Here is a 17351-nt window from a genome sequence, read left to right as displayed (position 1 = left end):
TTTCCCAGGATCAGTCCAGTTTCCAGCCACCTCTATCCAACAGATTTGTGCCACAGTAATAGTGTCAACACAAATTGGCTAATTCTTCTTGCAACTCTTTCGCACCCCTCTGCTGTGTTACTCAACCTGAAGAAACATGATCAGACAGAACCGGTACCTTTACTCCCATAACCACCAGAGTGAGCCAGGCTGCCTCTGTAGTGGAAAGGCAATTAAGGACAGGTAAGTCATACCTCCCTCTGAACCCTGGCACTGTCCAAATCTTAATCCCTCCACCCTTGGGAGCAAAAGGTAATAAAAACCTTAGCTGCTATTAAGCCCTGCAAGCCCATACCTGACACTCACCTACACAGAGGTACATCTTTCAGGACAGCATCGGAGAGGAATACTTTGCTTGCCAGCATGCAGCTGTGTGGATCAACCCCTACAAGAGAAGGGAAGGGAGAAAACCGTACAACAGCGACGAGCTTTCTGCAGTCGAGGCTCCCTGATGTGCAGCAGGGAAGCAGATCTGCAGGGCTCTTGGTTTTCTAAAATGCACAGCTATGACAGCACCAGCCCATACAAAAAGCTTTTCTTCTCTCACCCTTGTTTCCACCTCTTTGGATCGTTTCCGCAGCTCCTAAATTAAAAGCCTAGAACAAAATTGTCTCTAAATCCTTCGAAGAAGGATGAAAGGGGAATGAATTAGGGTGCATCAAATCTAAAGAATAAAAACTTACTTCAGCTACCATGGATCAGTCTCCACCTGCAACTGTGACCATACCTTTCATTCTGACCAATCCCCCCAACCTGGCTCCTACCGTCCTGTCATCTTAACATTTTTCAAGCTAACCCTTTTCTCTTGAAGCATATCCTCCCCAGCTCACTGTCAACACACCATTTCCACCCACCTGACTTCAGTCTGATTTTTTTAATATATTAACCACTGCTCTACTGTACGTATGCCCAAGAGAAACAGAGAGCACGGGGCAGCTTTTCTGACACAGGGATAAGAAACTACAGGAATACACCGAACTCTCCCCAGGCTGTCCAATCCTTCCTTCCTGTAATATTTGGTACAGAATTTTCCCTACCAAGTTTTGCACTGAGTTGTTCAGATACAACATCGATAAGCATGTTTCCTTGTTCTTCCAAGTTCAGTTCAAGAGGCTTTAAAGGACACTCGGACCTGTTCTTCCCGCAGGTGACTGGGACAGAGGGATCAGCCCATGCAAACTAGACATTGAAGGCTGCATCTCTGATTCTGATGGCTGAAATCCAAATTCTCCTGGGGAGACAGAGACTTAATCCTAGGCTTAACAGTTTATACTATAAATACGCTGAAAAACTTCTCAATCTATTCCCCTCCCTGTGCCTAAGATCTCCAACACTCTGATTTACATATTGCATTTTTTTCCATAAAACCCAAATCCAGAATCAAGCTTTCAGGATTATATGCCTGAATGCCTGCGTTAAAGAGGAGTGACTTGTCACGCCCTGTCTTCCATGAGTAGCAGGGTACGCAGCACCTCTGAAGACAGCCACTTATTTAAGCTCCAAGATCTGTTTATAACTCAGGGAGCCTAAAACCACTGAGATCAATAAGAATTTTGCTCTTCACTTCAGTGGAGCCCAATCAAGCCAAAAAGACAGACATGAACATAAGCCAAAATCCTACATTTCGTGATGCTCCCCATTGAACACACCATGGTTCTAGCAAGTATCTACATAGGAAGCAGCAGTGAGCTCTTCCCTTCGCTCCAGAAGGTACAAGACGGAAACAACAGCAGTTATGCAAGAGAATAAAATCTGGCCAGAGTTAAAGATACATCCATTAGTCTGTAGGGTGCTTGCAACTCTCAGAAGAATCACATAAATGTTCTACAATTTAAGCTGGACATTCAGTGGCCGTTTTGGTTTTTTGTTTGTTTGTTTTTGGTTTGGGATTTTTGGTTTTGTTTTTATATATATTTTTTTTAAACTGTTTTCAACTATGTCCTTTGTTTCTAGAAGTAACTAGAAATTTGCATAGTAACTATATCCACATCAGGAAGTCATTCCAGTTCCTGTGATCAACTGAGCAAAGGAAGACCTTACTTTTTTTTTTGAAGCAGCACCCCTATGTTAAAAGAAATGATTTCATGTATTTTAAAAGACTGCTTCTTCAGCATTGGGTCTATTTTTACACAACAAAATTAGTAACAGCTTGCTTAGTGTGAAACCACAAGCATACCAGATGAGGGTGGAAGAGAAATAACTTGACTAATAACATTATATAAGGAACACAAATGGGTTTATGGTCAACATGGGAGCTTTTCAGTCTGTTTTACAGCCATCACCTTGACAAATTCCCGAGCCAAAATTTTAAGCAGAGCTTAAAATAAGTCTATATTTTAATAAGCACAAGTTTGATCCTTGGAGCATGCTCAGCTGATATGGACCTTGTACCACAGCCCTTGCTGTTTGTTTAAAGCAAATCTGCCATGTGACACCGATAAAACAATTATGAAACATGTACAGTGTTTTCAATTTATTTTCTGTCCCTCTACCACTCCCAGTTTGGTGCAGCTACCAATGAACCATGGAAGTTTGTGTGTAGCCACCACCATTCCTACTCCAAATCCTGGAACTGGCCAAGGAGCACACCCCAAATGTTCCACAGCCCCAGAAACAAGGAGGAACTAATCCCACTGTTTTCATTTTTATCTTTATTCCTGGTTAAATATGAAAATGCCCAATGGATATCCAAAACTAACACAACAGGATGGTTGTATAGAACATCACAAAAAAGACAGCAGGGCCTAAAACATTCTTCTGCCGGAGAATATAGTTACTACTCAAGTGCACAGTGCCAAAATATCCCACTTCAAGGGCCAAGGAAAGCCCAGACAGACAGATCTCCAGCATAAAAGATAACAACAACCTACTCTTCCTGGTCATCTGATTTCTAGGAAAGCAGACAGAACAAATGAATCATTTTGTAGTTTTATTATCCCCACCCTCACTTCTCACAAATGGACTATGACTCGCATTGAGATCTCAGTGCATTTCACAGCAAAAAAAAAACACGTACAAGAGGATCAAAATAGTTGTGCATAAACCAAACTTTTTTTTTTTTCCCCACAAATAACAGTTTGTGTTGAAAGTTAACATGGTTATTTTTAAACCTTCTGATGCATTCTTACACTTGTATCTTCTCCATGGAAAACATCTTACCAGATCACACAGTTGTGAGTTCTCATGATGCTGGATCAGGTGCAGCCATTGCCATGGCTGGGAAGTGGCAGATAATGTTATATACACTGATTGGAAGACTACATCAGAAGAAAAAACAGATTAAGGCACCACTGTTGGAAAAATTAAGGTAGCTTGTAGTTACAACAATAACGAAAGCCATAAGTACTATTCTTAATTGCCAGCAATTCTTAGACCTCAATAAAATAGTTATAAAAAAAAAAAAGGATGTTTGTACCTGAATACGGTTTCCTGATATCTGATTGTGTTTCAAATCAATACCCAGTCCTCAGCATAATCAGTTTGTTTTTGTTTTTGTTTTTTATGGTAAGATGAAAACACAGGACCTACAGTCCATGTATTCACAGGTCATATTTCACTGCTTTGTTCTGAATAACACCACAGGAGAAAACCAAAACAATCCAAAGGACAGTTTGTAACACTGATACTTCACTTCTGAGATGATTAGATGATCAGAGAAATTTAAATACAAAATTGTAGGTTTTCTGTTCATTTTGAAAGCCCTAGTCCTCGGGAAGGGAACGTGGAGGAGAAAAAATAAAGGCAAAACCTCATTACACTATAACATGAGAAAAATTAAAGTCACTCAAAGAGATTTAATAAAATTAGGAGTTGAAAAGTGTTCAAATTACTTTCCCAATTCAAGTCAATTATTTCAAGTATATTAAAACGTTTCAGAGGAAAAATTTCTCCATGGTTACAATTCTAACTGCTTTTATAAATCCATAAAAAAGAAAGGTAGTGTCTACATTATTTCTCCGATGCATGCAGGCGTTCTCTCTGAAGAAAAAAGTCATCACGATCCAGTTGTTCATTAACACTGATTTCAGGCACACCTTCCAAATACCCCTCCAGTTTTCGCCAGAAAGGTTGATCACTGGGCATAAAAGCAGCAAATTTTTGTTGCTGTTGTCTACATGGGTACTGAGCAGGTTTCAGTTATTAAAGAGCTTGACACAGATTCTGAAAAGAGTTCCCATGTCACTCCAAACAGTTCCTTCTTCTCTTAGGCAGCTTTTGCAATCAGATCTACTTAGAAGAATCTTACACAATTCAGATAAAATCTCTTGGATCATACAAAAAACAAGTTGGTTGATGTACCTGGCAAGTTTGTCTCTACAACTTTTTTTTTTTTTAATAGCTTTAAAGTGCCCTAGTATATTTATTTCTTTATGTTCATTTAAACTTTCACAATTACATAAAAAGGGGACACTCAGCATGATTACTGCGTTTTGAGAGACAGAGGAAAAGGAGAGGAAAATCAGAAAACTCATCTTAAAGCAACTTTTCTAGTTAGCGTCCGCTTGCTGAGTTTGCGCAGCAGAGACTGTTTTCCAGAGGGGTTTATGATAAACCCAGCCATCTCCCTGCAATTTAAAGAGAAAATATGGTTATAATAAAGACACTGCCTGGGAGAATACCCTTCACACAACTATTAGACTGATCGCTGTGAAAACCAGAGGAACATAGCTTATACACTTAACTCCCACAGATTAAAACACAGAGACCAATGCTGCAGGCTTCTGAGACTACCTTGGAACACATACGGACTCTTGCTGAGCCACAGCACTCTCTGGAAATCGACTGCACTTGTAATTAACCCAGATGCCAAGCCACTCTTCTCAACTCCATGATCCAGATTATTTTAAAAAGCAAAAAAAGAAGCCAGCAGAGAGGCAGCTATCCAGAATTAGCAGCTCTAACACAGCCCAACTGTGCACCCAGAAGTGAAGTAGCTCAGGATTACATTTAAACATTTTGAGTAGATCTGTCTCTCAGATTAGCAACAGAACTTCACCTCTTAAATCTAGATACTAACAATACAAATACCTACCACCTGAGCTAATCATACTAATGTAGCTTTAGAGAATTAAAAAAAAATAATTTATTGGAGCTAAGAGATAGTCCTGAACTTTAAAAAAACAGAACTGGAAAAAAACCAAGGAGAAAAAAAAAAAAAACACACAAAACAAAGCCCACACTTTTTAGCCTATGTTTTCATTCTTTGCTAGATCACAGATATGGGAAGAAGAAGAAAAGGGAGTTACATTACTGCAGTTTAACAGATAAAGCTTTCACTACAAGGAGAATCTAAACTACTACAGCATAAATTTTACTCCTACAGCCTCCTCTTGCAAGAGGTTCAGCAAAACTCTCTACACAAGCAGGCTGTCATCATCTGGATCACAAGGAAAGCCCATTTCAAAGTTATCACACCGGTAGCTCCCAACCTTCCTGGGCAGGCTGCAGTTCACCTTGTTAAAAGTCTTACTATATTATTATTACTACTATTACTGAAATACAGGTTAAGCCACTGAACAAGTACGTTCCATCCAAACGTAAGGTACAAGAACAAAAAAGTGCCAAGTTGAGAATGAACTCACGTTCCTTCTTGCTAACAGTAATATCTTGGGTTCATATGCACACAACATAAGCAAAATTAGTACTATTGCTTATTTTCTTTGGGCATTTACTGTTATGGTCTGCTTACATGTGTACATATAAAGCACGTGTTTTCCGTGTGCCACAAGGAAATGCTTGGTAAAGGAAAGTAGACCACGAAACAGGCAAACATTTTGTTGCAAGGGAATCACAAAATCGAAGTATTTGGGAAGTGAAAGGTAAGTCACATGTTTACATGTTTGGGAGTGCTTCTGTCACCTTACTCCTATGGATCCCGTGGAGCTAAACTATAAGATCTAAGGCCAAATACTCTAATCTGACAGGGCACGGACCCATATGTGCACCTGCTTTCATTGTAGCTCTGCCTCTGCCTTCATCAACAGCTAACTGCTTGGGAACTTACTTCTTTAAGGAAGTATTTAGTACACCAAGGTGTTTCTGTTTCAGCACGAAGCCTCTCTTCATTCCTCTGTTGTTCTTCAAGGGCTCGTTTGTGCTCTGTAGCCTTATCAATGTCTCCATCCCGCAGAGACTCTGTTACATGCTGCCACAACCTCCTACAAAACAAATTGTTAACTTTTCAAGATTTTTCTCAGCCTGCCACCTCGAACTACAGGATCACCCAGGCACTTCTTTCAGAACAGGAGCACTCCCTCCGCTTATACATAACAAACCAAGCCAGGGCAGAGCATGATGGTGCAAGCACAGGTGGAAGGGCTTACGGTCGAGTCTTATACCTATACTAGCAATTAGGAGCAGATAGGAATGCCTCTGAGGCTTTGGCTGTGCCAATCTAATGTCCGTTTGTATATCCTTTGAAGTCGCTATAGAAGTGTTATTCAACAAGCAACATCTTGTGAGGATCTCCCTTGTCAGGAGCTGCCCCGCTGAGCAGCTGATGGTGAAAACCAAAACAAATAAGGAGGCTCTGTTCTAGCAGGCACTTTATGAACTCAGAAGACAACTCTGTCCATGAATAAAAGAGACAAGATAAACCACCATGTCCCTGCACTTGTTTTTTGTGCTTTTTATAATGCCCTTGTTTTTTGGTTTTAATAAAAAATTAGGATCGCTGCTGCTAAGCACTGTCCACAAACAATATCACCAGATTGCTTAGGACAAGAAGGGTCAGACAATAGTAAACACATAGTCTACCTTGATTCAAACGGTCCTTGTTTCTCAAGGGGTCGGACTCGTTTTCTTGTCACAGACAGCTTTGTCAAGTCCACGTATTTTGTCTCCCCATTGCTGTAGGTGAACTCAAGTACGCTGTTCCACTCCCCTTGCACTCTGCACACCACTGTGTTCGTCATGTTCTGCTTCACTTCACCCGTGACTCTAGGAAAGCAATTTATTTTTAAAAGGCCATAGCTGAGGACACTTGAGGACTATTCCTTGCATAATCATTCAACTTAATTCTGAATAAGTTTGCAAACTTGTCACACTGTCTTGAAAAATGTTAGTTACTTGAAATGCATTTGCATGGAGAAGCTCAAAGAGCAAAGTGACTTTCAGTCATTGCTCTAGTTCTCTTCATGTCACCCAGGAAACTCCATTTTTGGTTTCAGCTTAAACTTGTTTCAAACCTTGTAAGGAAATTGAAAAAGAAACTAACACAGGTTGATTCACAGGTAACAAGCAGTTAATCATTTCCACTTGAAACATCACATCAGACACGTAGTTCAGACTTAAAAAGTAAAAATATAACTTTCTAGCAAGAATGTATCTCACTACCTGCTGGCACTTTATCTCACATCTTTTCATCTCAATGTTCTCCACATGTAGGTGGTCTCATTTTTATGTTGCTCACATAAGCAGCAGACACAAAGGCAGAAAGCAAGGTAGGAAACTAGGAATTGGGAGAACTGCTTTTCCTTCCTGTCTCTTCCACAGAAACCTCTGTCAATAACAAGATATTTAAAATGTCTTTCTAATATGCAGTATTTCATTCAGTGTTGCACAGATGCTCAAGTATCACCATAATTACACACACTGATGCATATTTTTCTTCTCAACATCAAGACCTGTCCAAAGATCTCCTGACACTCACTTCATCCTGAATCAAGGAGTGGAAGCTTACTGAGCATTACTAGGCAAGCAACTTACCACTCTCAAACAGAACTTTTCTCCTAGAAAGAAGAAACAAAAGGGTCTGCACACTATGTAAACAAGACTTGAGACATTTTCACTTGTAAGGTGCTGCAGGATCCACAAAGGACACTGTCTCCAGCTCCAATTAAATCGCAATTACCTGTACACAAGCTCTCTCCAACCCAGCACTCTCCAACCCCCCCACATTTCATCAGCGCTCACACAAGGCATATGTTACATTGCCTTTCACGCTCACATTATGTGCAGCTAATAACAGCTAACTTGCACACCACTGGTTTGCTCATATTTCCTTTGAACAACTGCACACAGAAGAGCGGAAAGCAGCACTTCTGTGCTCCCACCTTGCCCACACTGGCTGCGTGGTCCCATGCTCAGAGGAAGAAGGGAGCACAGGACACATAGATGCCACTTCCCTTCTTCCACATGCACCAGTCACTTCCAGCTGTGTCTGCACCTACATGTCCTCCCCGAGTCTGGCATCAAAACAGAGAAATTAATTTCTCAGGCAACTAAACAGGTATCACAGGCCAGACCTTCCAGCATAGAGATACTGGATGCCATTCAAATCAGACCTGTGGGGAATCCCCAGGGCAAGTGGGGAAAGCTCGCAGCCAGCTCAGAGCAGGCAGCAGCAGCCAGGGTTTCTGCCACATCTTGCACATGTGAGACGCAGCTGGAGCCACATCACGGTCCAGCTTCATTTGACTTCATTTGAAAGATCTTCCAAAAAACCAGACTGGTAAGTATATGCTGCTCACACACAGTTTTCTATTACAAAAATTTAAGATTCATTCAAAAAGGCAGGCCAGAGTTGGAGCAACATGAGCAATAAAAGCACGTTTACATTGAACTATTAAGCTTTTTTGGGGGGTGTAAGTTAACAAGCACTAACAGTTTCTGAAAACAACTGAAAGAGTAGGCGACAAGCAAGCAGCCTTCATTTTGTGCTGCTTTTTCATCCTGTGACTTCCACACCTCACCAAAGCTATTACACGTGGTAAAATCCCTGTTCTCCTCTCAAGAGATCTCTGAACAGACGGAAGCCACAGGATGCCAGTGACCAGCCCGTTAAGACTTTGCAGTTACTTCTTCACAACTTCAAGAGCTTAATTTTTCCAAGCGTTGTGTGGTTACAACAATACTGACATCCAATATTTTAATATCAATTACAAAATTACTGTCTCTGCTCAGCTTAAAGTAAACAAAGTTATATCACTCACTGCCAAGGCGTAGTAACAAGCTGCTACATTAAACTCATTGCAACCTGTGTTTCTTCAAGTTACATTGCTCTGCGACACACAACCATTCCCAGCACTGCAGATCATAGTATCTGCCTGAAATAATACTAGTGATAAAAATCTGCCAGCACTTATTTGTAAGCTTGGCACGATTGATATACGCTTAGCTGTTCGTTATCATCATCCTCTGTTTCATCAAGCTAAAGATGTACAGGACCATAGAGCCAATATCCAGCTGAGGTCTAACAACAAGGGTCACTCCACACACACACACAAAAATCTATAACATTGCCATAGCAACTCACTTGCGCTCTGTGTAACTATGACAACACTACTGCTTCCCCATCAAGAGATTCTTTTGGCAACGTCCAACCACCATGTCAAATTTTCAATAGTTACAGTACCTTGAACAGATCTGTCTTTAAAAAGCCTCTACATCTCTGACTACTTTCAGAGAGACAAATAACAAAACAGTTTCACTGAAATAAAATTGCATCCTATTGTTTATTTTTTATGGCACAACAGGAGCTATTGCAAGATGAAAGATACATTGTAAGCAATGGAAAAAAATCTGAAGTGATGCATCACTTTAAAATTGTCACAAGTGAAACAGAGCTACATATAAGCTTCAGTTCTCCAGATGCCATTGGGTCAAGGGAGCTATGCTTGCAAGTTAAATTCAAAGCATGTATGGGAATTTATGGTGCAAAGTGCTTCAGGATGGGGGTTTTGGTGTTGGGTTTTTTTGTTTTCCTTTAAGCAACAAACTCAGCCTCACCCTACTGTTTCAGGAAAAGTGATTTAGAGAAAACTGGTGATTTTTTGTAACCTGTGGGAGCAATGCACATTTAACATCTGATGTTCTAGGCTGTTATGTATTTCATTATTATCTCTAACACATTTAATCTAAGAAAACTTTAAACAAGCACTGTCCAGTGAACTGTTGAGGGCAAAATGCTCTGGAATCAGATATTCTTTGTGCGACTACTACTTAATTTTCTCCTTCCTCAATTAATTGTCTCTATATTAGCACAAGGCTAAATCTGCAGCAGTCTTACTATAAAAATGTCTAAAAACATCAACATTAGTGAGTTTCAAAAGCTTTTGCACCAAGTGTGCAGACACTTCCTAGAACCTGCTAGAAGTAACCCCAAGCAAACTTTCCCTGGATCTTCTTTCTTTTACCTGTCAGTTTTCAAACATACATACACATGAAGTATTATCACTACAAGAATTACCATTTTTGTCTTTTAAAAAGGTATTTTTACTACAGATTTTCTGTAAGTTGATTAAAGTTGATAGTCTTATGTTTCTTACACAGAAATCTTAAGACCAGTAACAGGAGACTATTTAGTAATGATCCCCGCAGTGTAACTAAAATGCATGTTGCAAACAACATGCCAACCTTTAAGACAGCGAGATCAACCTTATTTCAAACAAAGAGCAAATCAAAAAATAGGAAACACTAACCAACTTCTAACGGAACTAAGTGAATCTGTGGCAGCCAGGAATAAAAGCCAGGAGCTCTCTTTTCCCAGTGGTTTGAACACAGAGTCTGACAAACATGGAACTTCCTTATTGCCTTTAAAAGTAACCTGATTTTTGCTTGAGGATCACATGAGATGCAGTTGTTTAGCTATGATACTGTTTAAGAGCATAGTAATAACTCAAGTGTTTATAAACAGGAAAAACTACATTTTCTGAGACTATCACGTGAGTATTATTCAGCACACAGAACAGGGGAGTTACACAGCTACTGCAGTTCTAGAGCACAGATTACATGGTAAAATATAAAAAAAACCCCAAGTACTCTCACCGATGCAATTTGCCACCATAGAAGGGCTTGGTGTGAAAGTTAATACTTGCAGAATACCCAGTCTTCACACAGTTAATGTTGACTTTTCCTCCCAGTTCTACCCAAGGAACGGTTAAAATTGACCGAGCATATGCACAGGGCAGAGAGAACGTGTATTCCTCTCCATGTTCCAAGAGACTTAAGAGACCTGTGTGAAGAAATACAAGAATCCCTAAATCAGCACCATTTTAGAAAAGACCAAATTAGTTATTGAAACAGATAGCTAATACTACATCTGACTACTTTTCCTCATAGTCCCTCACACCAAAAAAAGAAAAAAAAAAAGCCACACAAAAGTGACCTTTATTACAGATTCTAGATGCAAACATTTTCCTTAAAGTACTAACCTGAGTAACATGCATTTATGTTTCTTTTGGGAAAAGACATTTATCCTAATAATATCGCTCCATAAAGTACAATATTGTGCTATGCAACATACTTTTCAGTAGTATGTAAAAGGACTGGTCACTCTCTTATTGATGGTTCTGGAGCATGGCAACACAAGACTTACGCTGAGAAAAGGAAATAACAAATGAATACCCTGAACTACAGATCCTGAGGAAGGCTAACACTCCTGTTGTTTTCCCTCCCTATAATATATCTTACCCTATCTGAAGGCACGTAGCAGAGACAATTCACCTTACCACACCTCTCTGCCAAGATAAACACAACTCTTTCCTGACAGTAGCTTTTGCAATAAATGTCAAGAATCTCACTAAAACCTAGAACTTTGCTTTGGGTTTTAAGTTGTGTGGGTTTGTTTCATTCCTATAAAAAAAACCCCAAACAACCCACAAGCTCTACCTCTTGCCATTAAAAGAACATAGTATGACAACTGACTGCTGCCGGCATCAGCTCGTGCCTCTGTAGCATATTATCATGATGCATCCGACGTAAGTATGAAAAACATGAGAAATTCTAAAAAGTTATGACATGATTTGAGAAATGCCCTAGAAGAGATAGTAAATTCAGAAATTACCTGGTACAGCCAAAACACTGAGCTGTGCCTTCCACATCCCCTGCCATGCTCATTCCCTTGTCCAGTACGTAGTTTACATGCAAGTGCCTGGAATCCCCAGTTACTGGGCAATATACACAGGGGACACAGAATGGGAGATGCTGTCTCATCGCTTGCAGTAAATACTAGTACTAAAGGGAAATTACAGTTTAAGTGCAGTTACATTTCTCTGTCCCTAAAGGGTCCGGTTTCTCTAGTTAAAGAAAATTAAAACTTGCATACTAAGATACATGAAGTGCAATACATGCAAATGCAACAACACTTCTATTTAATAAGTGTCTGATGCAAATTAATTTCTCCGATACTCTGGAAACATTCATAAACATCAGTTTACATCACAGTAACTGCGCTTCGGTTTAAAAGTCAAAATTTTATTTCCAAATATAATCCTAACTTTTGGCAAAGCACAAACCTATCTAGTTTTTTTCCCCCATATGAAAACTTGCTGTTTATGAGGACTTGTAGTATCTTCTGTACTTTGTAAACAGTAAAAATAAAGAAATCACTGAATGATTGTACATTAAGGCCTACAGATCACAGATTAGAGGAAAACCAGAAGTACCTGAAGAAAATCTGAAAACCCACTGACATCTGCAAGCAGATTATTATTTTTTTTTTTTAAAGTCTTTAAAACAAAACTAACAAGCAGTATTCATCTGTATTTCTGCCAGAGGAATATAACACCAAATTTCCTAACAAACTAATAATATTTTAACAACCTTTTAAAATGAATAAAGGACAGAAGTCACACTTACCCTCACCAATCATTGTCACTCCTATTGACATTCCTAAGAATTTACTTTTTGTCCAGACATGGGCATTGACACACATCTTTCTTTCTATGCATTCAGCATAAAACCCTGAGACAGGAGGATGGTGGGACACTTGCTCGGCTACAAATTTTACTGTATAGTAGTCCAGCTCTGTTTGGCCTTCCACATCTTTAGACAGAGTTACTTGCTCTGAAGGGGAATGAGCAGAGAAGTTACTGCCGGCATCAGTGGCTACATCGCTCTTCGGCATCCTCCAGGAGCAGTGAAACGTTTCCCCAATGATTGGATTGTATGGTTTCTTTGCAATAGCTCCTTTGCGACCTTCGTGAAATGAAGTGAGATAATACTCAACAAAGCGGATCATCCTCTCCTCAGGGGTAGTGCCATTTGTGATTGCAATGAAGAGATCTGGATGGGACATGAAGTCTGCATACATCTCCAACAACGAACGCTTCTCTAAAATAAAAGTGGGAAGAACCACCTGAAACAAAAGAAAACCCAGAAAGCTCTAATAAGTAAAACAAAGAGACAGGCATTTTTATAAGACAAGTCCTCAGGTGGAGGATTCTGTCCTGTTTTGGACACCACACTTTCAGACTGAACTTTCTTGTCCCTCTTCTAAGATGTGAAAAAAATACAGTGATCAGAGGTCCCAGAAAAGCAATTTACAAGAAGAAAAAAGCCCAATAAGTACTCTTAGGAATAAAGAGGATGAAAAGGACTGAGCATCCCTCAAAAAAATATAAAGAGCTGCAAAGAGATAAAGTGTCCTGCATGTCTGTGGAGGAGAAAATAAGCAGGAAGGAGCTCAACTGTAGCAAGGAAGGTTCATAGCAGAGGTTAGGAAAGGTTTTGTCTAATGCAGAGAAAAGTAGGGAAACTATGCCAGTGCTCTTGAGAGCCTGCAGTCTCTCTCTTACTACAGCAACTAGGACAAGCATCCATGAGAAATAACATAGTATAGGCTGATCTGAGCAGAGGACCTTATACATTCACCGCTATAAAAACCAGTCCTGTCCTTTGCTGGGCTATGAGCAACACTGTGGAGTAAGAAGCTGTGAGATCATGTCTTTTTCTTCCCTGTAGTGGCAACTAACCTCACATAACTAACTGTTGTAAAGAGCAACACAGGGTGTCTCAACCATGAGATCAAGACAGTCCACTTAAATCAGCTGCATTCAAAGAGGTACAGCACAGACGTAAGACTCTTAATAGATATACAAGTCAAGCTGAATACACTTGCCATGTTGTTGCAACACCAACCTGGAATAATAAAGTTGCTTTTCACTTCAGTACCCTGATATTTAAGTTAAATGTGATTCTAACAACTTCACTACCTGTTTTGAAGTCAGGTTTGTTGCATTTCAATGCTTTGCCTGCTGTGAACTAAAGACAATTCTACACACACAGCCAAAAGTCACAACTGGGAGACAGACTTGACAATTTGTTCCAACTAAGAGAAAAAGATATATGGATTCAGTCTAAGTGAAGTAATGACTTAATGAATTCCTGATGAAGCAGCAGGAGTTTACATTTGGCCCACAGGCAGCAGGGCCTGTTCATACCACCTTTTTTTTCCCCCAAACTGGGAAATGTAAGCTCCACAATACAAGTGTTTCTAGTGGCCAAGTAGCTACTGCTCAAAAAAACATAACTTGAAAAATCCATAATTCCAAGAAAGTGCTTTCCTCATTCCATGCCACTGTAAAACCCATTTTTTCTTTAAAAGTGTCTAGTGCTTATGATAAGAAGTCTTTACAAGAATGAACTGAACATAAGCTGGTAGCAGCTTGATTTTCCCAGATTTGCGGCCCAAGGTGTCTAGTAGCAACTGAGTGTTAATTTTTCAAAGCCGCTTGCTTTTGAGATCTGCACTGAAGTGTCAAACCCAATTCTCTCCAGTATAACTTTGTTCCTCCTTGCTATAGCTGTGGGCAAACACAGAAATGAGAACAGGACAGAGAGGTGTAAACAGACCTCTGAGGACAGATAACGGAGAACCAAAATAAAACTTCTTTTCAAAAGCAGCATGAATACAGGTGTAGGGTTATGCAAGTTGTGTATAAGAGCATTATCAACTGAGAAAAGAGATCATGGAACGAAAGCACAAATACAAAACCATGAGAAAGCTGTAGAAAAGAGCATGGAAAGAGTAAGGTGCAAATACAGGAAAGAAAACAGGCCATTATAGGAAAGGCAACAAAAACATAGCGGAAAACACAAAGAGAATGTAATAGAAAAGATATGGCCAGTTACACTAAAGAAATTCCACTCCCTCAGCACATTTCACTTAACACCTGCCTCAAACTGCAACATCAGATCTTGGGACCTGAAGTTGCTATAGGCCACAATTTCATATTAAACTCAATATTGTTCAATACAGGAGCTGAGTTTAAAATGGCACTTTAACTGCAGCCAGTCTTCATGCTTCAGCTACTTACTCTTGTTAAGTCCATGCCAAGTTTCAGCTGAGATAAGAGATGCAAGATAACACTGCGCTGTTCTTCCACTGCTCCTAGATCATCTTCTTTATCATCACAGATATCCTCCAGCTCCTCATCTGGATTTATTTCTTCAGGTTCCTGGGATAAGAGCCATAAACATCAGCTCAAAGATGTGACTGGCCAGACAATATCCAAAAAGAACTTCATATTGTATTTAACTGTCCATGTACAAAAAAAAGACTAAAGAAACCCCTGCAGAGAGCTACACAATGGAATCTACCATGGAATCTACACCCAAGATAAACAACAGTTGAAGAATTTAAAGGGACATTAAGATAACTCAGTGCAGATTTCATCTAGAGGGTTCAGGTTGAGATTTCTCATCATCTCTCACAAAGGTCAGAGTTAAAAAAAAAAAAAAGCTGAGCAGCATCCTCCTGGTGCAAACAGCTGGAGGGGGGCAAATGCAGAGGGGAGAGGCACTGAATGCCACAGGAAGGCAGCAATATCTGTCTGCCTAAGCAAAGCCCTTTCTGCTGGAGCAGCTGCCCTAGCTCAAGGCAAATTTATGAACACTCAACCACCAAAACCAGGGGGCCAAGCCCTCACACAGAGCTCAAACCCTGATGAAAACTGCAGTATCACACAGGTGACTCCTTTCCAAGGATGCTATGCTGTTCCACTATCAAAAAAAAAGGGAGCTGAAAATATCTAAGGGGAGTGATAAGACTAGTCATATCCCAAATACATTAAGCACTTGAACTGTAACTCACTTAATTCCTTCCTCCTTCTAATAAGTTGTGATTTATTTGAAAGCTCCTAGTTTTTCTTTTTTTTTAATTTAGTAGCAACTACTCTGATCCATTTAAAAATCTATAAACTATAGCAACTGAAAAAAATCTTTTCCATTTCAATTTTGCTTTAAGATAGCACAGTGCTGTTGCAGAGACATACAACAGCACATTATCTTTTCACAATGATAGTCTCATCCAAACAACTGTGTGAAACCACCTAGTATAAAAAGAATGTAATTATGACTTTCTAGCTTAGTTCAGAAAACATGCTCTTTATCATAATCCCTGCCGGTTTTTTACTTTAGTATTTTGCACTTCAAATCAATTTTGACAGTTATAATGATACAGGCTGTATTTCAAATACATTAAGCTATCCTGAAGTCAAGTGATAAGAGTTGCTCAGACTAAGAAAAATAGATGCAGCAAGAGCTAGAAGAGAAAGATGAGGAGATTTAATAGCTGGAGACTGGCAATTTTGTCTTTCATCTGCTTAGGCAGTTCTTCTTGGGCCTATTTTGAGAGTGTCATGAATTCCAGTTAGGATTTTGCACTTCAATATCCACTAGTTTTAGATCAAAATGCAAGGGAATACTGCCTATTTCAACACCTTGCATTACCATCCCAATTGGCTCCCTCCACTAGTTACAGAAAGTAGCAAAAATTTATTGAAAAAGCAAGGTAGAAAGTTTCGTTTACTGCAATTGTACTCACTTCTCCTCCAACACAGCTAATCAAAAAGTGTGAGAACTGTCATAAAATCTTTTTCACAAAATACGAGCGAAACATTTACAGATATTCCTCAAAGTAATTCCCCACAGAAATGGGATGTTCACATTACCTTACCCTTGTTAGCTGGCAGGGCTCTGCAATGGACTGCTCTTCTCTGACAGATGCTGGCTTGTTTATCCCTGCTGGGAAATTCTGAGCCGCTCCATTTTTAAAGTGGTTTGCCAGAGATATCTTCGGTTCCAACCAACTGATCGTCGTTCCTGAAGCAAAAGAAAGTTTGCGCTGAAACTTGCTCATTCTCTGGAAGGTCAGTAAATAGCAGTTTTCACAAAAGAGCTATTTTTTAAGGAATAAGCTGAAAGCAGTCAATTCCTCCTGCAGCCAATCCCTCCAGCAGCCACTAAACAAAGGTGGTGCAATGAGACACCACCTTCAGCGATCATTAGCACAAACACCGCGATTGGCGAGCTGTAACACATGCAACTTGGACTGGAGAAACTAGTTGGTGTCATGAAAGGTGTAATCAGACACTACTGGAGGAACCCAGTATCACGGGAATGTTAGGTAACCCTTACAATTTTCTTTAACTGGTACCAAAAAAAAAAGCCCACCACTTATCAGCTTCTCAAACCCAGCTCAGTTCTAGACTAAAAAGAACTAAAGCAGAAAAAGTTTCATTGTGAGTGTTTTCTGCAGAAAGGGTACTTGTCTTTTCTCAGCTGCAAAGAAGGCAAGCACACACTGTTGA

General features: G+C 39.8%; 1 protein-coding gene across 1 annotated transcript; it reads right to left on the bottom strand.

Moving 5' to 3' along the window:
* Nucleotides 1-4526: 4526 nt before the first annotated feature.
* On the bottom strand, nucleotides 4527-16903 carry LOC104163510 (oxysterol-binding protein-related protein 11-like; the record flags this gene model as incomplete). The annotated part of the gene is made up of 7 exons (XM_009702538.1): nucleotides 4527-4604; nucleotides 6044-6197; nucleotides 6796-6978; nucleotides 10807-10993; nucleotides 12619-13117; nucleotides 15078-15218; nucleotides 16718-16903. Coding segments are annotated over 7 exons (1428 nt in total), but the record flags the coding sequence as incomplete, so codon positions are not given.
* Between the last annotated feature and the right edge of the window lie 448 nt (nucleotides 16904-17351).

The sequence above is a fragment of the Cariama cristata genome, unplaced genomic scaffold (genome assembly GCF_000690535.1).
Source record: "Cariama cristata isolate BGI_N322 unplaced genomic scaffold, ASM69053v1 scaffold18636, whole genome shotgun sequence".
Classification (NCBI taxonomy): Eukaryota; Metazoa; Chordata; class Aves; order Cariamiformes; family Cariamidae; genus Cariama; species Cariama cristata.
This window is presented reverse-complemented; position numbering and strand designations above follow the sequence as displayed.